The sequence below is a fragment of the Astatotilapia calliptera genome, chromosome 2 (assembly GCF_964374335.1).
Source record: "Astatotilapia calliptera chromosome 2, fAstCal68.1, whole genome shotgun sequence".
Lineage (NCBI taxonomy): Eukaryota > Metazoa > Chordata > Actinopteri > Cichliformes > Cichlidae > Astatotilapia > Astatotilapia calliptera.
In genome coordinates this window covers 27,919,886-27,946,138 of record NC_137423.1, presented here as the reverse complement: position 1 = coordinate 27,946,138, position 26,253 = coordinate 27,919,886, and the positions used below count along the sequence as shown (strand labels likewise).

At 41.7% G+C, this 26,253-nt stretch overlaps 2 protein-coding genes across 3 annotated transcripts in view; both read right to left on the bottom strand.

Annotated features, from left to right (window-relative positions):
- Positions 1-454: 454 nt before the first annotated feature.
- atp10b (ATPase phospholipid transporting 10B) lies at positions 455-19,610 on the bottom strand. Its single transcript, XM_026191343.2, has 21 exons — positions 17,954-19,610; positions 14,727-14,931; positions 14,337-14,422; positions 13,918-14,024; positions 11,948-12,079; positions 11,601-11,728; positions 11,199-11,451; positions 10,627-10,823; positions 9,708-9,872; positions 8,740-9,262; positions 8,549-8,649; positions 8,334-8,460; positions 8,046-8,230; positions 5,427-5,694; positions 3,894-3,970; positions 3,677-3,802; positions 3,374-3,574; positions 3,180-3,260; positions 2,916-3,020; positions 2,045-2,232; positions 455-903 (listed from the first exon to the last, which is right to left on the bottom strand). Exons 1-21 carry the CDS (start codon positions 18,361-18,363, stop codon positions 639-641), a joined length of 3,930 nt encoding a protein of 1,309 aa, XP_026047128.2. The 5' UTR covers positions 18,364-19,610; the 3' UTR covers positions 455-638.
- Positions 19,611-20,955: 1,345 nt separating this feature from the next.
- gabrb2a (gamma-aminobutyric acid type A receptor subunit beta2a) overlaps positions 20,956-26,253 on the bottom strand; it is a 33,248-nt gene continuing 27,950 nt past the window's right edge. The window contains exons 8-10 of one of the 2 annotated variants that reach the window (XM_026191240.2): positions 24,806-25,050; positions 24,196-24,336; positions 20,956-23,019 (exon numbers count right to left, since the gene is read on the bottom strand). In XM_026191240.2, coding sequence (XP_026047025.1) covers positions 22,663-23,019; positions 24,196-24,336; positions 24,806-25,050 — 743 coding nt within the window. In that variant the 3' untranslated portion in view covers positions 20,956-22,662. The remainder of the gene's footprint in view (positions 23,020-24,195; positions 24,337-24,805; positions 25,051-26,253) is intronic. The other variant, XM_026191241.2, reaches the window with a different exon arrangement.

Sequence of the window (26,253 nt, the reverse complement as noted above, 5' to 3'; positions counted from 1 at the left end):
CTTTGCTTCTGATTCTTCTAAATTTATCTTTTTTGGCTTGTTTGATGTAGATGCTCCAGCTGGATTTACATAAAGCTTCACACACACACACACACACACACACTGGTTGTTGGTGTGGAAAATAAAATTTGATTTCCATGCATTTCCATGGTAATTTTCACAGACATGCATACCGAACACAAAAATTACTCCAAGGCTAGCTAATAAATGCCACTAATATTATTAATAATGGCAGCAAATTAAATAGAGGATCTGTAACTGTGGCTGTTTAGGATATCTAGGTGAGAGGACCACACTAAACCAGCTAAGCATTTTGTCCTGGAAAAGTACCACTTTTTGAAGGGGTGGGTGGCATGACTAATTGGGTTACCACTATGCGCTGAAACCCCATCAGGAAACTAACAGGCTTATGTGTTACTTTGTTAGGAGGAGAGGAAGGAACAGACGGCCCACATGCTTTTGTCACGTAGTTTATTGCAAAATAAACTCCAGTTAGAGAGCAGCAGTATCTCCCTGATTGCATTTCAAAAATGAAACAATGTATACAGGGGGACTTCATGTATATAAAATCCTCTGAATAAATAACCATCTTAGAATTCCTTTCCCCTTCATGTTCCCTGTGAGTCTGCAGACTTTTGCTAGTTTTTAGTTGTGGCATTCAGTGTGAAATCATCCCCCATGATATCAGCAACCGCAAGAGACTCGTGAATGAAGTCCACAGGGGTCTCCAGGGTGGGAGAGGGTGGGGTAGAGAGCCTAGAGCGTTTGACCTGCCCGCCGCCCCTGTAGCTCCTCAACTCCTTCATACACTCTTCTCTGATGGAGGGGTCCTTACGGTCCAGATGCTTAGCTTGTATGAACGGGGAGAGGGCGATAGAGTTCTGCAGCACGTGAAAAATGTACCTGAGGGAGAGAGTGTGGTGGTGAGAAAGTAGGCCAGTGAAAAATATGCAGCCCTTTGATGTAAATCAGAGCGTTCTCTCTAAATATCAGCACTTTCAGACGCATCAGCAACCGAGAAGAAGAAGACCAAGCTGTGGTGCAGTCCTTCTTGACCTTCACGTTTAACAATATTTAACTACAATTCTGCAGGTAGGGTTTACACACCGTAAGAGCCTCATAATTGCATAGCAGTTAATGATGTACACAAGTCAAAGCGTGCTCTAGATCAATATAAGTAATTAAAATAGGAGACCCGCTAGCTTTAAATATGTGTGCAAATGTAGACTAAAATAGTGATTTCTATTTTTGTTGTTTTTTCTGTTGCCGCTCATCTAAGGTTATCTATGGCCTTTTGTGCAGAGATGTTCTATTATTTTTTTAAAGATTTTAAGTGGCTAAGAAAAGGGTAGCATTAGAGAAAAGTAGCATTGTCTGCTCCCTTTAAAAACCGCAGGATGATTCAGATTTGCTGTTGAGAACCATTGGGCTAGAAAATCCAACACAAATAGACATGTATTAGGAAATAGATATAAACATAATAGGAAAACTGCTCAAATGGGTTTTTTGAAAATCGATTAAGAAGTGAGTTATATTGTGAACATGAATTCAGCATTGAATGAGTCATTCTTTAACTAAAAATAGAGAATATTTGCTGCTTTTTCTCTTTATTCCGTTTTGAGTCACCGTACCGTCGACTGTGCTGAACGCAAAATACATTTATTAAAAGAAATTATTATTAATTTCAGAACATTTTTATTTTCCTCTGGTTGTCATATGACAAAAAAATGGAGAACGTTAGAGTTTAATATCCTTAGTGTTAATTAACACCTGTGCAGCTAATTGTTGCTTTTCTATAATAATAGATCTTTAAGTATATGTACATCCGTTCACATTTGGTGACTCCTTAAAGTAGAAATGAAGGGAAATACAGAGCAAAACCCACCTTATGCTGCTCATATTTTAAAATTAGACTATGTGATTGTTAAACATTGACACTGAAAAGACTTACCAACGCTAGAAAGTGCTCACAAATACACCCCAAAACTCTGGACAATTAAAAATCTTCAACCCCACTGAGCTTAAAGAGTGACAGACACGGTACCTGGGCAGGAGAGCCACCACAGTGGAGAGGATGCAGATAAGGTAGAACATGGGGTCCTCCATCTGGCTCTGGAGGATCCAGTATGGGTTAGAGGGAGGGTTGCAGGTTACACAGACGGCGCTGTAGGCGAGTGTCACGATGAAGTACAATGCCACACTGCCCAGCATGATTATCCAGTGAACCACCGTCTGCGGCACAAATGACAAAAAACAGCAATTACATGTGGTGGAAACAATCCAGTTAGCAACAAATACCCGTTAATTCTCTGTTTTCTGCTGCAAGAGAAATATTTACAGCAATAAGATTCTTCATCAGTTTTTTTTTTTTGCATTACTTTGTTTCCATGCTTTAAAAAAAATTATTACCTTCTGTTGAAATTGCATATAAATTAAATACCTCACTTAACATTTTGGAAAATATGCATATGTATAAAAAGTTAGGAATAAGTTTAGTGGTTTGTTAGTAAATAAAATTTAGTCTTTCTAAAAAGAGATAAAAAGAGATTCTAAAAAGAGAATATTTGTATTTTGAATATTTGGAGTAAAAGCTGTGGATTAAAAATGAATACTGAAAAAATGATGTAGATCCTTATTCCTTAGTTTTACTTTATTCTGCCTATATTCACAAGGTTTTCACAGAGAGGCTGTTATACATCATCCAGATTTCAAGAACATTTTTCTCCTGGAAACATAGAAAAACCATCTGGGTTAGCTCTCTATTGCATTTTCTAATTTATGTGTGTCTTCCTTTCATTTAAAACCAGTTTAGAGGTCTTAAAAAATGTTAGAATTCGAATATGCACTAATAAAAAGAAGTGAATTAAAGACATTTCTACTGAGGTATATCATGATTATGTCAGTTCAGAACTCACCCAGGATTTGATCTCTATTGACAGATGCATCAGGATGATAAATAAAGCAGATGTGTTCATAGGTGTTCCAAAAGTGAACATATCAATGTCTGAATCCTGGTAGACCTGAGATACAAGTAATTAAATTAAGTACACTATCAAATATAAAGAAGAAAGCAGTTATCACAAAGAGTAGTTAACCAGTAAATAAATCAAATGACGCCCTGTTATGAAAGCATTACTTAATGCAATCAAAGATTAGACTGTTTAAAATGTGTCACTTACAAAATATGGAACAAAGAAGCAGACCAGACTCTGATAGAAGGCATCGAGGATGGAAACCCAGAAAGTTGTAAACCTGTAATCCTGAACAAACAACACAAAAGTTGGAATTCATGAAGACAGAAACTAATCAAAGCATTCTGCACATTTTTATTCAAGACCGAACGCTCGCATGACTTTTTGGGAGTGTCACTAACCCCTTCACCCTGTCCAGTCTTGTACAGCTCGGGCACACCCAGCAGCATCTCTGCTGAGATGTCTTTGTCCATGAGTCCAAACATTATGGGTGGCACAGAGGTGAAGAAAAGGTTGAAGAAAATCATCAGCCAGTAGTCGATCATGGCAGTGGCAGAGAATCCGCAGAAGAACTGATACCAGAAAAGCAGGTTTACGTAGGCCTGGGAAACATATTAAACACAGACGGTTAAAGGATGAATCATGACAGGATGTTAATTTAGACAGCAGAGCATCGGGATGCAGATATAACATATAACACTCACCACGTTCTTATAGAAGAAATAAATGATCATGTTGGCCAGTCGAGTGTAGCACCAGTGTCCGTGGACCAGGAGAAGTTTCTTCAGGTGTTTGAAGCGAGATATGGCAAAATCACTGGCCATGACGGCCTGCAGATGACAAAGAGGAGTTTTGATGTGTTTTAGGCTGTGAGGCAGGAGAACAAAGCACATACATGGAGGTAAAGAAATCAATTCCAACCTGCATCCCCTCCTGTCCAGATATCCCAATGCCAATGTCAGCTGCTTGGATCATATTTACATCATTTGCACCATCACCTGAAAACACAGCACAGACGCTGATTTAGTGGTTTATACAGAAGCTTAAAAATGTTTTAAGATTCACTCGATTCACAAACTCTATGCACTGTATTGAGTCTTATTCTCTTTACTACATGGATGTAAGTCGTTAGTGAACATGACACTGACTTATTATCACATTTTAAGCTGCTATGCGAAACCTATCAGGAAACGTGTAAGCATGATTACTAATTTATCTAATTTAGCCCTGTGTTTGGTCTCTAAAAAGCTCTCTGATAACCATACATTTGCATGAAAATAAAGGTTTTCTCGGTAAGCACATCCTTACCACTTCCTCAGGACTTACGAAGTAGCAGCCAGGTGCTGCTAAACAAACTGATCATTTGCTATAAGTTTGCTGGTCTGGTGCAATATGATGCAATAATGTATTACAATTAGAAAAAGACTGGACAGGTATGGCTTGTTTTACAGGGTTCCCAGGAGAAAGCCTCTTCTCTCTAAAAACAACATGGCAGCAAAGTTACATCTGAACCAACCACAAGACTTGTGGTCCTTTGGACAGGTGGGATCAAAGTGGAGATGTCTGGCAGTAATGCATAGCACCACGTCTGGCAAAAACGAAACATGGCATATCATCACAAGCACCTCACAAAAGTGCATGGTGATGGATGCGGCATCATTTGGATTTGTTTTGCAGCTGCAGAAGCTGGGCATCTTGCAGTCATTGAGTCAACCAACTCCTAAGCTAAGCTGAAACTAACTCGTGCAATCATCCCAAACAGAGAAGCAAATCTACAACAGGAAGATTAAAAAAAAGAAAAGAATCGTGATGCTGCATTGGTCACACTTCAACCTGACTGAAATGCTTTAAGAGAGCTGTGCACATAAACAAATACCTGCAAACCTCAGTGAACTGATACCTGTAGAGAGAGCCAAAGATTCCTCTATAATGATTTGAGAGACTGATAAAGTAATGACGAAAACAATTTCTTATAGTTATTGTTGCTAAAGGTGGTTCTACAAGTTCCTGAATCATGGGTGTGTTTAAACTTCACAGTCCTGTGAAAGTTTCTTTTGTAGGAGCAGCTTTCTGTGAAGTGAACTAAAGCGCAACGATCAAACAAACATCTGAAGTGGGCTCCAAATACAGGTGACAATTTTAACTTAACTTAGTATGAGCTGAGTATGACTTCTTCCTTTTTGCCTTATTCTTTTAGTTTTACCTCTTGAAATATTTGACCCAAAGTGTACCTGTGTTTGACCTCAGCATGGATTAATTTTAAAAGTAAGTTTCAGGTCTTTATCTTGCATCTGAAGCTCTAGTGTTTGGTTCAAAAATTATACAAAGAAAATGTTTTTGGTCACTTTCATATTATTTTTTACTGTATTTTATGTATGATGGGAAGAAGTCAAGAACACATTAAATCAACTTTTTACTTTACTGAACATGTAAGCATTTCATTGATTTTCTTACCAACGGCGAGTGTCATGACCTTGAGTTTCTCCCGGATCACTTTCACCACTCGGCTCTTCTGTAACGGCGTGACTCTGCAGCAGAGCACGGCGCGGCAGTGCTTCACCAGGGCCACAAAGCGATCCAGTAGGTCCGGCGACAAAGCCTTGTCCAGGGTAAGGCCGTCAATCACCAGAGACATGTTTTGGGTGGTATCCACATTACGAGGATCAGCGTTGTACCTCCTCACTTCTTCCAGGGTGCAGTCCAGGATGTTCGTACACGTGATCTGAAAAACAGCAGCTAATCTCTTAGATGATTTTTGCTTTGAAGTTTGTCAAACGTGAGCTATATATTATAGAAAAATAAAATTGTTGTTTCTCTTTTGTTAATAATGGAAAACTAAATATGCCTGGGTTCTGGACAGATTTCCAGAAAAAATAAACACGCCCATTTTTTTGGTATTTTAGCAACACGATTACTCTACTGCTGATTCACATTCATGATTTCTGAATACAAGCAGATATCAGGCTCTGGTCCCATCAGACTCATCATTGTTGTGTGTAAATAACTCAAACAAAAAGGAAACTGATGGAAGAAAAAGGGTTTTTTTCTATTTTTATTATTTTAAATTTCTTTAGGCTTTGGTAGGACTGTGGTTGTGGGAGTGTATCTCTCAGGTGATCACCGAGTTATGATGGTAGAAAAAAATGGTTCGCTTCTAATATGCCTCCACTCTGGATTATGAGAGAATTATTTCCTCTGAGGTTTGAACATTAGACTGGTAATTAGATATGAAAGCATTAGTTATTGTGTTGAGGCTATCTCACTCCATTCATCATCAGTGACTAGTCCATCTGAGGGAAGCGCAGCAGCCCGTTTGTTTCAGAAAGTCCCACATGTATCCCTCAGGGCCGACAGCCAATTTCAGTCTATTTGAGGCTGCCGATGATTAGACATGGTCAGGTTGTTATGAAGGCTTCATTTCGGTGGTACCAGTTCTTTAATGACCTAAGAGAAGCAGGGCCACACCTGACACCTTATCTTTCTCTGATGGAAATGCGGAGGTTTGACCTTTAGTTAAAATGTAAAAGTGGTCACAAAGGTTCAGTCATTTAAATTGGAAGGATACAAGCTCACAGGAGGAGAAACCTACCCTGAAGTTACTGCTGGGAAAACACACAACTTTCCTTGAAAGACCATCAAAGAAAATCAGTGTTGTCCCCTGAAACAAGCTGTATGTGATTCTGCGAAATATAAATTACACATGTCCCTAATTTGCTTTAAAAGGCCAATGTTTAATAGACTTTTTTCATATCTGTTAGCTACTAATGCTTCCGGTCTTCACAATGTTTTTAGTTTTTGATGAATTCAAATAATGGAGGAAATGGTCCTCTTTCCTTTGAACCCTGTTAGAGTATTTATTATTTACTAATGGTGTGAACTAAAAGGGTTCAGGATTTAAACTAATTCCACATCTTTTACAAAAAGTTTGTAAAAATTTTGTTTTAATGAAATCGATATGCGCACTATAATATTTTCCTCTTCAGACATATGTGATACAATTAAATGTAACCATGCAAACAGTTTAATGGTCTTCTACTTCGTGCTCTTTGGTCAGCTATGCCATTTAACTTCAATTTTTTTTTTTATAAAACAATATCAAACTGCAAGAGCACAGAAATGCTGTTTTTAAAAAAAAAAAATCTGCTCCAGTAGATTCTTAACATAACAACTTGCTTTGATGATTTCTTCTTTCATGCAGAGGGTCATCGCTGCTCTGTTACATACACCTGCAAATCTCCAGACAGAAAACTAGGCACCCAGGAATGTTTCTCAGGTTTTTTTCTGAGTCTCCTGTAAATTTCCCTTTAATTTCTGTTTTATTTAATTAGTGGTAGTTTTAACACTCAAACAGTGGCACTTTTTGTCTTGAAAACTGGGAACACCTCTCCTCTTGCATCAGGAGCACTGAAAGTGAAGGTAAATTTCTGATTTGGCTGGTGTAGAAATTCTTGTATAAAATTCCACCAACTTTTTGGTCAGATTTCCTTATTCTGACTAAATCAACACCTCTAATTTATCATATTGTGTACTTATTTAAATCACCAGAAGATAGACATTAAGAAGATTTTATTTTAACCTTTTATTTAAAATTATTATTTTTTGTTAAAAGTTAGATTCCATGATTCGACACCACAATCTGCACTGTAAATAGGAAGATGCCACCGTTAGTCAGTTAGCTTAGTGTAACATCTTGAATGCCCTTTCTGACACAACCCTCCACATTTATCCAGGCTTGGGACAGGTACTAGGAGTACACTGGCCCCCTAGGATAAAACTACTTTTGACTGGTGCCTTGATGCAAGGGGTCGCCACAGCAGGTGGCAGATTTTTTTTTCCAAGTCAGATGTCATTTCTGACACAACCCACAGGGGATTTGTGTCTCGTCCTGGGAACTTTCCCTTGTTTGCCGAATCTGTACTACCTACATATTTACCATGCACATGAGTGTTGTAGGTTGCACAACCTAAGTACATTACTTTGATTTCCTGAAAAATAAATTAATGCTCCATTTTCAACACATGCCATAATGAAAAACACCTCAGTCAGCAACCCTTAAATGTGAGGCCTCCTCACCTTGTCTTTGCAGCCCATATTTATCACCAGGTCTTCGTCTTCAAGGAGCCCACAAGCATATCCAATGTTGACAGCTGTCTCTGGCTTGTCACCTGTCAGCACCCACACCTTTATCCCTGCCTCGCGCAGTGCCTGGATGGTGTCTGGAACGTTCTCCTGCAGACGGTCTTCAATGCCTGTAGCTCCTGCACGTGGACATATTTCAAATAAAGGCACCATTCGCACACAAATATTATCACAAAGATATACAGTATACAGCAACCAATGCACGATTGGTGGATGTGTCACCTAGCAGGGTGAGATTTTTCTCTAGCTGCACAGCAGTGTCCATGACGAGCCTCTCTCTATTCTCTATAGCAGCCATAGCGTTCTTTCTGTCCACTGACCAGCGTTTATACACTGCTTCACTCACAACCTGAAACACATGCAGAAAAAAAATGAAACATAGCTTCACTTAAATAAGCAAATCATGCTGGTAAATAGGATAATGTATGATTTTGCACCTTCTTTGCGATGCACAGTGTGCGGAGCCCCTCTTTAGCATAGCAGTCGAGATGACGCTGAGTAACAGTTGCTATATTTTTCTTATTGCCACTGAAGTGCTCTGGAAATATTACAAATTAATTAGAAATGCACTGACCAGTTAATATAGATGCATACTATAAGTACTTAATGTACTCTTATCTCAACTTACCTGGATAGGGTGTACCAAGTAATTCCATGATTGCAAAATCTGCGCCTTTAGTGTACAGCACATACTCTTTGGTGATTGGGTGTCGCACCAACACAGACATTCTCTTCCTGTTGGAGTCAAAGGTCAAGGTGTCCAGCACCTCAAAATCCAGCACCTCCCCAGATGGTAGTCTCACTGAAACGCTGTCAGGGGTGCGAGACAGCAGAGTGAAGCCATATGCTTTGGCAGCATAGACCAAGGCAGCCTCATCTGGACTCTCCGCCTCATATCTCAGATTATCTGAGGTCAGCGCGGGCTCGTCGCTCAGGGATGGAGGATGAGGCGAACACGGCTGGAGCCCGGTGGTGTCGACCCCCTCTGTTTGTCCAGAGGGTTGAAAATTTTCCTCTGAGTCCTCTGTGAAGGTACGGTGTCTCTTGGGATTGCGCTTGCAGAATTTAAAAATGCCGCCAGCATTTCTCATCAGGCTGGATAAAGTTTCCAGTGGAGTATTTGTGTGCTTGGCTTGTGGAGACACACTCACCTGAGAAAAAAAAAGAATCAAGAAATTCATTAAATAGCTTTAGGAAGACCTCTTCTCACATTACACATATGGCAAAACGTCCCAGTAACAATTCTTCTTCCACTCAGTTTCTGTTTGTGCATTAACCTTTGATTGTGAACTCAGGGGGGAAAACACACAGATTACATCCATCATCCATCTGCCAGACTTCAGAACTGCACAGTTCAGAGCAGCAAATGTTCAACTTAATGAAGCTTGCCCTGTTTGCAAATCTCCACTTGCTCCATGTCAATTTAGTGAAGAATGTTTTTTTTTTTTTCTTTTCTTTTTTTTTGTTCTATTTAAAGTTTATAGTTATAGGACACTGGAAGTTTAAAGAGGGCACATCTTTAATCTATCATTTCTCCACCGGATGTGCCCTCCATCTCTACTTCCCATCCACTGTCGCAGCAAACTGAGCACTCACCCTCCTTCTCTTTGTTGTTGCCATGGAAACCACCACTGTGTTGCAAATGGCTAGGGCCAGAAAAAAATCCAGGTAAGCATCTGTCTTCTGGCTGTGGCTGAGGCTGCCGCTTGATGTCCTGCTAATCTTCTGAAACAGCTTCCCGTCTGGGACCACCTCAGTTTCCTGTCAGAGAGCAAGTTAATGATTTTGTTAATGAAACACTTTTATTAGTAGATTTATTGCTTACGTTACGCTTTTCCAGCTTTGACTTGAGGAGATTGGATAACGTTTCTATGTTTTCATTGTGGGTTTTTTTGGTCCATGTTTAAGGAAGAGCTGCGAGGAGAGAAGGACAGAAGGAAGGGAGGAAGTGTACGTTCATACGAGCATTCAGCTCTGTTTGAGACGCAGCATGAGGAGTGCTAAAGATGGGCTGTGTACTACATTGCTGGCATAAACATAAGACTTTTTCTGTCTCCGCCTGTATGCCCAGGCCTCCGCTCTCTGCCCCGCAGATAAAAATAGGCGCAGAGTCACTGTACTGTAAATCAAGACGACGGTGACTAATCTATAGTGCACATTTACAGTTTATGTGACATCACCGGCCTGTGCCAAATGATGCTCAGCATGACCATATGTCCTGTCACAGACACAGGGGCAGCTTTGAGCCAAAATGGATGTGCTCATCACTGACACCTAGCAGCTCGGCCATCTGCAGCAGGGACTGGGACCTTCTGACAGAAGGTTGGGTCACATTTGGGTAAAAAAGTAAGAGTTTGAAATTAGGTTGAAATAAGAATTCAGATATGAAATAAGGCTGAGGGCGGACTTCCTCGTTTAAAACCAAAGTTGTGGATTCCGCAATAACTGAACAACAGATTTGGAGGAAAGCAGGTATCCAGACAGAGAGAAAAAAGAAAAATAAACATCATCGTACCAGTGGGCTGCTGAAGGCCACATCACTCTGGGCATTTCCTGTGACTTTGCTTCTACGTCGGCTGCCATGGCCATGTGTATCTTCAACATTGGCTTCCTCACTATCCAAGGACCAACGAGTCGGTAGAGGCTGTGCATGCTGGTTGAAGATGACCTCCTCTTCTGCCTCGGGCTCATCCAGGACAGCCAGGCGGATGGCTGCAAATCACCCCCCAAAAACATGTCGACACATGCATTAAAACACTAACAGTGCTGAGGGACTGTTTAAAATCCGAGATTAGAGAGCTGAGTGGAAGGACTCTTTCAGTAAGTCAAAACACCAAAGTATTCAGCAAGGTAACAAGATTATTAATAATTAAGAGAGCTCTCTTAATATTTCTGTTAAACTAGTGATAACCTTCTGATTCTTTTATCCTAGTTTTTTGTCTGATTTAATCAGACATCCAAATTTTCATTTGGAGAAATCTGCATATGAAAACACCATTTGTAACAACGTTACAAAACAGGTCATAATCGTGAGGTTAGCTAAACTGCATCAGCTTTAGGTTAAACTAACTCAGTGAAGATGTTTACCGTTCTCTTTGTGTGGGTACTCGGTTCCCATGATGGAGCATCTCCGAAACACCATCTTGTTCTCAGTCAGGGTGCCTGTTTTGTCTGAGAAGATGTATTCAATCTGCCCCAGGTCCTCTGTGATGTTCAGAGCCTTACACTGTATGCGGCTGTCAGTCTCCTCGTCGTACAAATCAATATCATTAGTGATGAAGAAAATCTGGCCAATCTTGACCAACTCGATGGATACGTAGAGAGAGATGGGAATCAGGATCTTTAGAGGAGAGGAGTAAATAGAAAAAAGGTGAAAGGTAACCCAGAGAGTAAACAGGAGGACAGTAAATGAGACAAGAGGAGAGAAGATTAGTTTAATGACTTCAAAATGAATAACAACACCCTCCAAACCGTCAGAGAGAGCAGTACCTGCAGCAGGATGATCATGGTGAAGAACATGTAGAAACTAGTAAGACTAGGCCTGTCCAGCTGACCGCTGGTGGGGGGTACCAGGTAAGGGGGGACAACAGGCATAGCATTAAGCCATAAGTAGTGACCTGCATACAGGAGGACAGCAGGATTAATCACTGACTGCAGTGCACGGAGGAAAGCTATTTTTAGCAGCATACCGTCCTCTGTCTTCTGTCTTGATATGAGCTTGGGCTTGTGCCCATTTTTTTATTGGAAGTTAATGTCCCCTCATAAATGTAAAGCCATCAAACATGAATCATTTTGTGTAGCGATTTTACGGCTAAGAGATGTAATTCATTACTGACCTAGTGCTCCGATAAGACACATGGTGAAGAGGAGAATGACGCAGAAGAGGACGTCTATGTTCAGCCTCCGCTCAAGTTTGCTGCGCTTGTATCTTGGCCCGCTGTTGTTGAGCATGGACTTGGTTTCACGGCCTTAAAGGAAGGAGGAGAAGGTGTTGATTCCACACCCCACATGGTGAGTGAAAATCGGTATCACACGTTAAGACATGCATAATACATAAGAGACTTTACTGTCATTGTGCCACTGTCACAGCATCACATTAGGTTGTGCTCACTAAAAAAAGCAAAAAATCTTAAATATTGTAATAAAATACTACATTTACTACTATTACATTTATGCAAAATGAACATCATTTTCATCTGTTCGATCTCTTGAGTCCAAGACTCTGAATTCATAAATGCTAAAATGTTAAATAAACACTAAACATGGTGGCAAACGTCATCATGCTAGCTTTGTTTTTTTTAGCATGCTAACATTAGCATATGGGGCTAAAAATTGAAGCCATGGTGGAAGTGCTGATACTTGTAGTTCCTTGAGCGATGGTACACCAGTTTGTCACAATGAAGACTGATGTACCAGTACATCTATGTTCCCATCTTCATCTGTGGTCATGAGGCTACAAGCAGCAACAGAAAGAATAATGTCGCTGATACAAGTGGCAACAGGGCTCGCTCATACAGACAGTGTGAGGAGCATAGTAATTTAAGAGGGACTCAGAGTGGACTGTAAATTCCTCCACAGTTAAAGGAGCCAGATGAGGTGGTTTAGCATCCGACTATGATGGCTCCTAGCTCCACCTAGGTGAAGTGTTTTGGCCTACAGGGACCAAAATGTAGGCAAGACAGTCTGGATGAGTTCTATTTCTTAGCTGGCTTGTCAATGCCTCGTTGTCCCTCCAGAAGATCTGGTGGAGAGAGCAAGGTCTAGATGTCTCTGTTTAGACTGCTGCTCCCATGACCTGGACCTCGATATGTGAAAAAACAAGCCAGCATCTGTGTTTTTGCTTTTTACCAGTGCTGTCATGGTCTCAGGCTTTGGTCCCAGAATTTTGAAGTCATTGTTGTTCTTGATTCTTGTTAAGTAGAGTTTCTGTTTTCATTTCATTTACATACCACTATTTGGCCTAGTGTATATGAAGTGTGAATACTGGTGAAGATGATCAGCTGTTCTAGGGTTGGTTCTGAACCCTTGTTTGTTTTTCACTCAGTCCTATTTTGAGTTTGTTATTTGTGTTTAGCTCCCTCATTATTTCACCATCTGCTCCTCCCTTTAGCATCTGCTGGTTTCATTTGTGGTTGTTGTTTATTTCCTGTTTTATTATGTTAACTAGTTTTGTTTTTAACTTTCCTTTACCCACCTGTCTCAACTTCCCCTACCAGCCCTCTGTGTATAACTAGTCAGCACACGTCACTCTTGGTGGTAGTCTAGTTGCTTCAGTCAGGACCCACCCACTTCGCCTGTTTGCACACCCCTTAAGACGTCCAGGTTTCTAGTTCCTATACCTTGTTTTTTCCTGTGTTTTCTTTTTTCTTTTTGTGCTTTAGCAATCCACCCTCTGGTCTAAATCTGGTCACTTCTGACTCCAAAACCCCAAGCTGTTAGGTGAATGCACTGACCAGTTGATATAGATGCATACTATAAGTAAACTGTGGGTGAAGGCACAATGGCTACTTCTGTCCTTTTTATACAGTCTGTGATTACAATTATGATTATGTAAGTCTCACAGAGCAGCTGGCTTCATTACACTGCACAATAATTACTTTTCTGACAGTAAAGAATAATAAAGGGAAACTTAATGAATAAATGTAAAGAAAATGTGACATTTTTAAATAGTAATTTTGTAGAGTTACGCTTGTAGATTGTGAAAAGCATCTTCTTGTGATCTCAGTATTTCAAGAATCGTGGTGGGAACAAACATTAAAAGCTCAAGGTTAAAACAGCGAACCAGCCGAGAAAATGGAAAATATACCTGCATATACCACAAAGCCAACAGCATGGTCCGTGTTTCTCACTGTGCAGCCTCGCAGCAGCAGACTTTCAATTCCAGCTCCCACCTTCTGCTTATCGGGTTTCTCTCTGCAGCAGGAGAAAGTGAGAAGCCTCCTTTTTACTGTCAGATCTCGTTAGATATTCATTACTGCTTATATATTCCCCATTAGCAATTCTCCTGCTTTATGTCTATAGCTGGCCAGCATAGGCAGACCACCTGTAAGAGCCGTGGTGCCTGAGAAAATCGATTCTAGTCTATTACAGCCCCAATAATGCCTCTGGTTGAATCAGAAAGTCCAGCAAGGCGGTTGGAATTAGTTTTGCTTGGCTGCTTTGAAAGGCTAATAGAAACTGGGGGTGCAGGGAGGGGTTCATGTTGTCTGTGTATTTGATACCCACACGTAACCCTTGAAATGATTCAGGTTGTTGTTGGGTTTTTCACACACCAAGATCCCATTGAAGCTTTCAGGCTCAAATTCTGGATGCTGGGAAAAGGAAAGAGAGAAGAGACACGGGAAAATCATTACAAATGGAAACTTTTTAAATGCAGCTTAACCTGTACTTCAAGATGTCTCCTGCACCCGGGAATGGCAATCCCTCTCCAAATACATGTGTTAAAGCTATGTAATCCAGTAGGTATGTCTTCACTTACTTTGACAAGTTGTAATGATTTGCACTTTAAGTAACATCCGGACATGGCACGACTGTTTTCAGAGTGTATTCAATTTCAGTCACGCAGAGAAAGAAGGAAAGAGAAAACAAAAACCGGGAGGCAGATTTAACTCTCACCGTGTTGCAGACTCCAGACACAGCTGTCCTCTGCTTCAGGTTGGTCTCTCCATCCAGGTTGGCTGTCTCTATGTGACACACACCGTTGGGGTCTGATGTGTAAAGCAGGAGGAGGTCTGCAGGAATGATCTCATTGCAAACCACCTTCACAAAATCTCCCACTCGCACATCTTTCCAGTGTCTCTCCACAAACTGCTTCTCTTTCCTGCAGAGATGTCAGGTGCCAGCGATCATTGCATTTTTATCTTAATTTTTTTTTTTCTTTTTAAAAACTTTTATACTAATTTATGCTGAGGTTTTTGTCTCATTCATTAAAGACATAGCCATCTTTTTTTATATATATATAAATGTATGCAAATGATAACACTTTTGATGATGTCTGCAATTTATGATTGCCCAGACTAAGCAGCTAAAATACTTACCAATAGATACAACAGAACAACTGGAGGTCTCAAAAGAAAGAAGAAATAAATTATTGCACTTCTTAAGTGGCACAGTATTATTAGGGTTGCAGGCTATAACACAAAGAAGGGAAGTCAAACTCATTTTACAATGTGGGCCTCATGTGGTCCACTTTGATCTAAAGTGGGCTAAACTTACGAAATCCCCCTTTCAGTCAGTCTAAAGATGTTTACACACATTTAAAGCATTATAATATAAGAAAAGTGCCATTTCAACAGTCCATCTCAGTTTTTCTGCACAATAATAATCCATTAATTACCAATTACTTACTTTGGTGTAGTATAAATGGCAATGGTGGAGGTAAAAATGAAATACAGTCCAAAATCTATGCTCTCCTTCATACGTGGTCCTCTGGAGTGCCCTTTCATTCAAAAGTGACAACACTAAAACACTTTAGATCTGAAAGGTGTTGTGGGCTCAAGGCCCGGCGTAAGGACGAAGTAAACAGTTTGCTTTCGGTATTAGTTAAATACAACAGCTTTTATATTATTAAATTAAATTAAATTAATGAATTATTTTACCTTTTCAACTTCACAGTAAAAAAAAAATCCTTATTAAACATCAGTTGAGAGTCTAGCCTCGAATTCTTTTTAAAAATTCCAAGGTAGGTTTTGGGGAATCACACGTGTGCTGTGTTATGAAGTGGTTGAAGTCAGAGCGTAAACAGCAGGAGCAGAGAAAATTATATCAGGTTTCTTTTTTCGGGGGGGGGGGGGGGATGACGACACAAACTGTGATATGTGTTTCAGAAAAGGAAAATTGTAGAGATGGTGTTTGTCAACGAAGTACTGCACGTTGAACATTAACAGATGAGGCTGTTCCCAGGTAGTGAGGCTTAGCCATGAGGGTGAGAGATGCAGGTATGCTGCCCTGCATGCAGGACCTGATCGGTTAGCTACTACTGAACACCACGCCTCACACCAAACAAAGCCAGGACCGCAGACTTATATATTTTTAGTTTCTTGTGCTTATTAATCTCACGAGATGCACGCACAATCCTTTTCATGTCCAGAAGGCTTTACAGTTGTTACGCTAGTTTTTGTTTTTTATACATCAGGCAGTTGAATTCCAGGTGTGGGAGGTGTTAAGTGTGTGCTCTAGCCTTTGACATCATTCCTCGGATTTATTTTAAACATTTGCGCCTAAAATTACGCAGTAGTCATTGTGTGCCACAAATAACAGTTGAAAAAATACTTGAACATGTTACTTGGCGAGTGTTAGAAGGAAGTTGTTGGGTCGGTGAGCTGTTTAATGGAGACAGCCTCAAGACTCACAATTATTAAATTCAACTGCTCTCAGCCACATTTGTTTCTTTTCTAGAGAACTACAAAAAAATACATTATTGATTCTCCTTTATTAGTTTGCCTACTTCTTTGGCGATCAAGGGATACTTGAAAGCAGTGATGATATAATATCAGCCAGATTTGTTTAGCTGATTTAAACAGCAGATATGGGAACAGCCTGCGAGGTGTGGTGACTGGTTGTAATGCTATGCGGTGAGACATACTTAACAAGAGGAGAGGGCGACGTGGCATTCAAACGCTGTGACAAACAGCCGGCATGCTTCATGCTCGGCATGTTTCCACGCAGGTGGACTGACAAGTGTTTGAGACAAGATGGGTAGAATGAGCCAGAAGATAAGCACGTTCTGCTCAAACACTTCACACTGCTTTGAAAACAAAATTATGTCGAGATAATGGGGGGGGAAACTACGTGCTTAAGAGATGGCCCGATTGATTAAAGTCTGATCTCTGTCATCAGTCTGCACCTCCACGTGGGTCTTTTCAGGTAAAGATGGTGGAAAGGCTTCTGTCATCATGCCTGTAAAAATGGCTTCCCAAGAAGAAAGGAAGGATGTGTGTGGAGGTCTAAAAATCCATCCCTGAGCTTCTTTAGGAAATATTTGTATACTTCGAAGAAATCCCAACCAAATGATTTTGCTCTAAGCTTTATGATCCCAAAATGAAGCTTTAGCATCCCCTCCCAGTGAGCCGTGAGAGACCCACAGGAACCTGCACAGCAGCGCACAACTGCTCTGTGTGTGAAGCAGAGGCAACTAGTGTCCAGATGGACCGGCGTGTTCTCTGAAGTGTTTGAAATGTTGTGTCTGGAGACCACCCTTCAGGCCACCTGGACCCTGTCACCACACACACACACACAGATTCACACTATGGGCTTTTCCCCCAGATGAGGCTTCCTAACACCTCTGCTGTCTCTTTGGGGAAACCAGCAGCGGGCGGCGGGTTAATTATAAACCCCACCAGAAGTTGAGGCTTCATCATTGGAGGCAGTGTCTCCAGTCTCACGTAATACCCACCTCCCCACTTCCTCCATGTCCCACTGTACTTCAAAATCACAGCAGCAACAGGGATGGAAATGACGGAGTTTATCCTCCTTTGTGAATTATTCATTTTTCACCAGTAATTCTAAAAAACAGATAACGTCTAACATTACTGTCTTTGCTGACGCAATGCCCGAACGAGGATTTCATCAAATGTGCACAATGTGACAGTCAGAGATATTGTTATGAGGCTCTTCAAAGGAGGAATAATCACCCACACATGTTCTATTTCTAAGTCGAAAATTCCCACGGGGGTGCTGCAGCGCAGAGGAGGTAGAACACAATTGTACAGATCTACGCAATCAAACAGCAGGGAAGAGAGGAATCACAAGCACTGATGTGGATCGTTCGGGGCACGTCGTGCATAAACAGCACGGCACAGCTGTTTCTATATTTGGGACATGACTGTCATCTAGTCAGTTACCTGCTGTAGATGAAGCACGGCATGTTGTTAAGCTTCCTGTCAGACTGGTACCTCCTGAAGTCCTCCCAGGCGTCCTTCATAGCGGTCAGAGACAAGATGACACAAATTGGGATAAGGGCTATTTCTGGCTGGAAAGCATTCACTTCAGGGATAAAGTTCAGAATAACAAGCCCCACAAAGTAGAGGTTGGCCAGACGGTGAAACTGCTCATAAAGGTTCATGGGGATGAAGAAGAGGAGGCTGTATTTTGTGGTCTTGATGGCATTTGATGGGAAGTAGCGGTTAGGTTGCTTTCCCTTCTCTAATCCTTCATAAGGTAGATTAGACTCTAAGCTGCGGAGTTCGTTCTCCCGTGCCCTTTGACCTCGCAGGGCATCCCTCACCAGGGCCAGCGGGCTCCTCCACGTCATGGTTGCCTGTCCTTTTTCCTTTTCCTCTTCTCACCAATTTTTCCTTCCCATCCTCTAGAAATCCACTGCTGGTTTGTGTTAAATAGACTCTCCTCGGGCTTCGTCTTTCCTCCAGAGATTCTAGGTGAGTGTGTGAGGCCTGTGCCGAAACAAATGACAACACACCTAGTTCTTCTCTTGAGTCCTCCCCCTTGCACTGACAGGTGTGTTGCATTCCTCGTGCTTGAGCTGTCAGGGGAAAGTAGGCCAGGTGATTACACCCAAAAAAATTGTTGTGATGTGTCTCAATGAATCAGCTGATTTCAGTCTGGCTGGAAGTGATCTCCTTCCTTAAGTTATATCATGTTTTCAGCTGAAATAATCTTACACTTCAGTGTGGTGAGTCTGTGTAGTGTGTTGTCGGTATATTACAGACTTTGGGTGTTGATTAAAAAAATAACACACATAAACAAAAAGCTACTATCACATATTCAAGTCAAAGGCCCTAAAAAGCTGACAATGTCATAGTTACAGAGCAGAAAATTGGTGCAGTGGGTCATAGGGAGATTTGAACTGACAGCACAACACTGAACAGACTGCCCACGGCCAGTATATATGAAGAGTCTGCATGAAACTGGCAATGGATAGCAAGGCTCTTTATTGGTGCACGGGAGACAAAAATTCCAATGCTCATGGTCTGCTGTCTCTGCAGAAAGGTCAGAGGTCAGCAACAGAAGCTTCACAGGTGACTTCTTGTCACCGCTTTAGGAGGACAGATGCAGAATTTTCCGGACGGGCGTGTCGAGAGCTGGAACTTTGATGGCGTTAATCATGCAGGAGTCTGTGAGCGGAACTGCTCACATGCATGTGTGCGAGTCTATGTTTGATGGACTACAGCAAAGCAGCCTCTTGCACAGATGGCAAGCATGTAGGATGCTTTCCACTTCCTCATGTTGACATATGTTGTCTTTTCCAAAGCAGTCTGCCAAACCTGTTTAAGGAGGCCTGATTTGCACCGGGTCAGTCGTTTAACGTGCTTAAATTTAAACTTCAGGCATATTTATAGTGACTGCAGTAAATCTATATGTAGTATTTTACACACAGTAAGGATGCCACGCATGACCTCGCAGGTGATTTATTTTGTTACAGAACAGATGACACAATCAGGTTCAGCTTCACCGGGGAGCTCAGCGTGTTTTTCCATCAAATATGTTTACAGCGAGGAGGGGGGTGGCTTTGGGTGTAGCATTAAGGGAGTGCGGCAGACTCACCCTCTCACCCGTCCCAGTCAGCTCTGGCTGGGTTTGGCTTGGCTGGCACACCGACTTTCACAGTGGCGCAGCTGTGAATCCACACACACACACACAGTAACAAACACGGTCTTGGAACAACAACACGCACACACCAGATTCCACAGAACAGAGGTCTGTGCATTACTAATTATGCCAGTGACATGGAAACACAACAAAGTAGAAAGCATCTGCCTTTCATCCACCCCCCCCCCCCCCCCCCCCCCCTTACATGACAACACTAATGCCCTTTTTTGAAAAAGAGAAAGAGAGGGAGAGAGGGCCAATTTAGCACAAACCATCTGTCTTCTGTAGTGAGATAATACATCTGTTATACTGAGCGGGCAACAGTCGTGTAGAGCTGCTTTTTTAGCGATGCATGGAGGAACAAGGTTACATGTCACATTACATCAGTTTTTACACCAATTTGCCTTTTGAGATAGTTTTTCTTTTTACTCCCAGCAGCTTCACACATGCAGAGTCCTATTCAAACGTAAAACGTAGTTCCCCTTTTTTTCTCATAAACAAACAGCAACTACAAAACACTCAAAGATGATGCTCTCTCAGCCTCGCTGTTTTTTTGTCCTCTATTTTCCAGAGCTTAGTGACAGAAATCTTTGGTTGATAATTTGGTTTTCTGTGCATTTTCATCTGCATTTTTTGCCTGATTTTTTTGATATTCACCAGTTATTTCCTCACTTTCCTAAGCTTAAAACCCAGACATTAGCTTCACACTAGAACAAAATCCTGCTTTAAATAATAAATATTCAGTGTTTTGCACCATTAAATATTCACCAGCATCCATTTAAGTGGTCAGCCAGTGCACGCAGAGTGCACTCGCTTTTGCTGCGTGACGGGGGAGGATGCAGCGAGAGGTCGTGGCACGGATGGCTGCATGGATGGCTCGTTCTCTTTCTTGTCCTTTATTTTCTTTCTCTTCGTGGCTTCAGCCAGAGGGCCACAGTCGAGTCTGCAGAGTGCCTCCATATCTATGGCTCTCTGCGTTAATGCCCCCCCCGAGGCCCGGGTTAAGCTTAGCCCCGCTCAAACCCCAGCCAAGCCCATCACAGCCAGCCTAGACCACCGCCACAGCCTCTCACTCCAACTCCTCCACTCCATCCATTATGCAGCCAATAGTCCCAGCTGCAGCACTCTCGACTCTCTTTTCACCCCCTACATTTGCTCCTCTCATATGCCTACTCATTCCCCGTGCTGGGCTCAGTTGTTCATTCGCTCATGCAGACACTCAATCAGCCATGCAGCTCAGACAGTCAGTAATCAGGCTCTCATTCATGCAGGACACATAAAACTGCCACCCATGTACTCTGTTGTTGAAGTGATAGACTGAATTGAGTTTTAATTGAATTTAGATACATCTTCATAATTGCTGACAATCATTACACAAGATATTTACAGTCATTATGAAATATTACAATTGGAATTTACAGAAACTTTGTACAAAATATGCCTGACTTCAATGCCTGGATAGTGGGGTCCTTGTTAAGCCATTTCCGGAGAGCAAAACATTGACCCAAAAGTCACTGGTGTCTGGAAGTGCTTTAGTTTCAGCAAGTAGATGCTTTTAAGAGTCCATTAAAAAGAAAAAAAGAGAGAAAATCCCAAAAGGTACAGAGTCAGCAAAGTTGTGAATTGTGTTTTCTTTTTCTTTCTTTTTTTTTATCCTCAGTTAAATTGCTCTTTTCTTTTTTCGTTATCTTTTTATTTTCTCGACTGAATGGAACATTTGATCTGTAATTCAACTGCAAAAACAACAACGAAGACCCATTTAAATAGAATAAATCCGTAATATTTACACAATAATGTGAGTACTGGTTTATAAAAATGAATCATCTGTTTTTCTTTAAATATGACTTTATGTTTATCTACATTTTTTTCAAAACAGAAACCTATAAGCACAATGGAACGCATCATACTTCTATCATTCAATTCTACTGATAATGATGGATTGTGGATTGCCATATTTATGCAGCAAGTCTGGTTGCAATGAAACTCAGCTCAAAGTCCCCACAGCAGCCTAGGTTGCGTTGAAGCCGTTTCAAGCCTCTCGAGCTCCTTGCGTGATGGCGGAAAGTTTAGGGAGTCAAGTTAAGTCAAACAAAACAAACGAGAAAAAGAAAAGAAGAAGAAATAAACACGCGTGGTGAAATGGATTCGATTCCATCAGCAAAAGCGAAAACAGAAACTTGGCTGAAGCTTCAGTGTCCACTCTTCTTTCGGCACACAGCAAGCTTTTCCTGTTGAGTGTTGCCACCACGAAAGCCCCACATAGACATCCAGAGAAGAGCACGCCCCCTGCTGTCCACCTGTTCCCATCCAGCGACGCTCAAAACAATCCACCCAGGTGAGTCGTGCTAAGCCAAAGCTGCAAACGTTAGCTGACAGGACAACCTCTACTAGCACAACTAAAAATGCTTTGCACTCCATCATCATCATCATCATCGTGAGATGCAAATGAAATCAAACATAAGCATGCTTTTAAAGGATGTTTTTGATATACAATAATTATAGGAAAATAGACTATCCAAGGATGACTCCTTTAAAATCATTTATAAAGCTTTCCTGGATGCAGACAGCTCGGCTACGAAGTAAATAGATACTAAACAAAAGAAATCCTTAAAAGTATATGCAAACACAAGCATAAATATTTGATCCACAGAGAGTAAGCTACGAATGACAAATATTAGTGATATACTGAAATTCTGGAACAGGCACCGTTTCTGTCTTTTTAAAACTCTCTCTTCTTTTCTCAAGAGCTTGACAGTCGATTTGAAGGTGTTTCCCAAATCCTAAAAGAGTCACTGCCGACTGAAGTGTTGGGTGCTGCTGCAGTCCGTCTAAAAGTCTTTTGTATCTCCGTATTTTCTCTAAAACGAACCACCTAAAAAAAGTCGGTGCACTGTTCATCTCACATTCTCTCTCTCACACACATCCTCTCTCTCATCTCCTCTTATTTTTTCCCTCCTCCCCTTCTTCCCTCTTTCTTTACATGCCTGCCGCGAGCCGGCTCGGTTTAATGGACGTAGTAAAGCCAGTAGACCACGTTGAAGAAGGAGAAGACAGTGGGGAAGATCATCCTGGACCACTTGTCAATAGAGTTCACGTCAGACAGGTCTGGGATGTTCACCTTGAGCTGGGAAGCCCGTCTCCGTAGGCGCGACTTCTTCTGGGCGTGGCGCTCCAAGGCGCTGTGGCCATAGTTCTGGCGTGCCATGGCTGCCCTGCGGTACTGCAGCGTCGAGCTATCATAGGCCAGCATGGTGTTGCGGGGGTCTCCGGGTGCTCCGAGGCCCCGGGACAGATCCCCGGCGCCGCCCATCTCATTCTTCATCTCCAAGGTGCTGAAGAGGATGTTGTCGTCGGGGGTCATCTGTGTGAAGGTGCAAACAAAACAAAACAAAACAAAACAGGCGCAGCCATGAGAAGTTACTGCCAGGGAGGAAATTTTGGAGCGTTCAGTCTACGTCTAGCAAAATTATAATTGAAGTTGTAATGATAATTATGCAGTTTACTGTGTAAAAACACTGATGGGGTGCTAGAATGGGTAATGCAAATGAGTCAAAAATCGTGTTACTTACAGTGAAGAAAAGATTTTAAGCACTTTAAAAAAAGCTCTAAATAAATCATTGATCATCTGTCGTCATTATCTGAGTGACAATACAACCACAAGACTATGAGATAACACTCCTGGAAAAGCACAACGCACTCCACAAACTTAATTCTCATGGAGAAACCTTCATTGCCATGTCAGAATTTCAACCAGCGTGTGGTTAAAATTCTGTCGATTCACAAGACAAACTGAACAAAAACAGAAAAGAGAAAAGCAAAGGAAAAGGAAAATGTGACAGGAGAAGGTTGAGAGAAACTGTAAAGGACTTTGCAAAGATGGAGGAGAGGCTAAAAGGTTCAGGGCAGGTCAGGAAAGACGTTGTGGGAAGTGAATTCGGATCAACATTTCTTCATCCATAGCCTGACTTCTGAGGAAAAACATCCCAATAATCCAATCCCGTCCTGCTGTAAATGTCAGCCTGATGCATTTTGTTGATTTTTTTTTAGGGGGTTTAAAGCGAAGCCACTTAGTTGGAGCTTTTCATCAAACTGCAAATGATTTCTTTCTCTTATCTGGAGATGCTTTTTTTTTCTCTTTGCTTTTGTTTTCTTTTCAATTGCTTCACTTAGTTTCAAGAGATTAATCAGTCACCTTAGAGATACAGTATTTCGGTCTAGATGATATTATCTTAAGAGGAGCTACTGATGTTTTCATTTCTCTTGTTCTCATTTCCTATTAATTCAGATGTACAGCCCAAGTTAAGATTAAATTAATGCCTGCAGAAATCAAACTGCTAAGCCATGTTTGTCAGGAAAATGCATGAAGAGCAAACCAAGAGAGGGAAAAAAACACAATGGTGGGAGTGATGATCAAGGTTGCCTTAAAAAATCTATAAAAAATCAAAGAAATGCACAAAAAAACTACAGCATTTTCCTCTGATCTGGATTGATTCAGATTGATGACATTGTTAGTTTTGACTTTCAAAACCTCCAGTACCTTATTTCTTTGCTCGCCTAGTCCTAATGCGGCATCGTCCACAAAGATGGGATCCCACATCGAGTCATATGCGTCAATTTCCCTCTGTTTCATTCTGGCATACAGAGCATCATCTCTCTGAACTACATTTCCCACCAGCCACTGCAAGCATACAAAATCAGCACTGTTACTTAGGGGGAAATCGTAGCTTGCCACACTCAGAAGGAAAGGGTGTTTGATTTCTTTTTCCTTATGCTGCCGTTGTTCTTGCTAACTTTAGCAGCTGAATAAAATTTAAAGAGAAGGCTTTGGCACCACAGCCAGTGATTTTTCCGAGGCGCCTTGCCCTTTGGGAGACACAGAAATATGGAGATAAAGTATAAGCCAGTCATTGCTTCTGCATTCACTCTTTCAGATCCTAGCTGAGTAATAAAGTTGATACACAGGGCTAAACCAGTGAGAAATGGAGAGCTAGAGCAGGAGTAAAGAGTGCTGGTAAAGGATATCAAGCATTGATCACAGCATCACATTGACCTTGAAAGGAGAAGAGGTAATTTTCTCGCACAGAAACAAACACGCACATTAACTGACAACACGGATACCTTTGGAGGAGCTCGGCTCGCGCACGTACCTTGTTGGGGTCGGGTCTCAGCTTCTCGTTATTGGCGGTGGCTGCTTTCTCGGCCGCCTTCTTCTGTCGCTGGGGGCCCTGGCCGAAGAAGATGTAGTTGACGAAGGCGTACTCCAGCAGGGCCAGGAAGACAAAGACAAAGCACCCCATCAGGTACATGTCAATAGCCTTCACGTAGGGGATCTTGGGGAGCGTCTCTCGCAAGTGGGTGTTGATGGTGGTCATGGTCAGCACCGTGGTGATCCCTGGACATCAGCAGAGTCACAGTTTCAGAGACAAAAGCCCCGCATGTGATGTTTTGTGTCAGGTGTTAGTGAAGTTTAGTCGCAATATTCAACTGTTATAATGATAATCACTTTTGTGCTTCATCCAGATTTCTGTCTAGAATTTAAAGCTTTAAGAGCTTTAAAATCAAATTTTATTTATTTATTTACGAGTTGCCTTGAGGTGCTTTATACTGTAAGGTAAAGACCATACAATAATACAGAGAAAATCCCAACAGTCAAACTGCCCCCTTTGAGCAAGCACTTGGAAACAGTGGGAAGGAAAAACTCCCTTTTAACAGGAAGAAACCTCCAGTAGCACCAGGCTCAGAGAGGGGCAGCTATCTGCTGCGACTGGTTGGGGGGAGGGAGACAGGACAAAAAACACACTGTAGAGGAGAGCCAGAGATTAATATTAACTAATGATAAAACACAGAGTGGTTTATAAACACATAATGAGTGAGCAAGGCAAGAAACAAAGTGCATCATGGGAAGCCCAAAGCAGCCTAGACCTACTGCAGCGTAACTAAGGGAGGATTTAGAGTCACCTGATCCAGCATGAACTACAGTGGGGCAAAAAAGTATTTAGTCAGCCACCGATTGTGCAAGTTCCCCCACTTAAAATGATGACAGAGGTCAGTAATTTGCACCAGAGGTACACTGCAACTGTGAGAGACAGAATGTGAAAAAAAAAATTCCATGAATCCACATGGTAGGATTTGTAAAGAATTTATTCGTAAATTAGGGTGGAAAATAAGTATTTGGTCACCTCAAACAAGGAAAATCTCTGGCTCTCACAGACCTGTAACGTCTTCTGTAAGAAGCTTTTCTGTCCCCCACTCGTTACCTGTATGAATGGCACCTGTTTGAACTCATCATCTGTATAAAAGACACCTGTCCACAGCCTCAAACAGTCAGACTCCAAACTCCGCCATGGCCAAGACCAAAGAGCTTTCGAAGGACACCAGGAAAAGTATTGTAGACCTGCACCAGACTGGGAAGAGTGAATCTACAATAGGCAAGCAGCTTGGTGTGAAAAAATCAACTGTGGGAGCAATCATCAGAAAATGGAAGACATACAAGACCACTGATAATCTCCCTCGATCTGGGGCTCCACGCAAGATCTCATCCCGTGGGGTCAAAATGATCATGAGAACGGTGAGCAAAGATCCCAGAACCACACGG

Bases quoted from the DNA above. Each gene is read 5' to 3' on its own strand.
- atp10b (XM_026191343.2), bottom strand. From the start codon at position 18,363: ATGACGTGGAGGAGCCCGCTGGCCCTGGTGAGGGATGCCCTGCGAGGT. The intron at 9,873-10,626 runs GTACGATGATGT...GCTCTCTGACAG, and splicing joins TGGCCTTCAGCAGCCCACTG to GAAACTGAGGTGGTCCCAGA. The intron at 3,971-5,426 runs GTAAGAAAATCA...CTGTGTTTTCAG, and splicing joins GGTCATGACACTCGCCGTTG to GTGATGGTGCAAATGATGTA.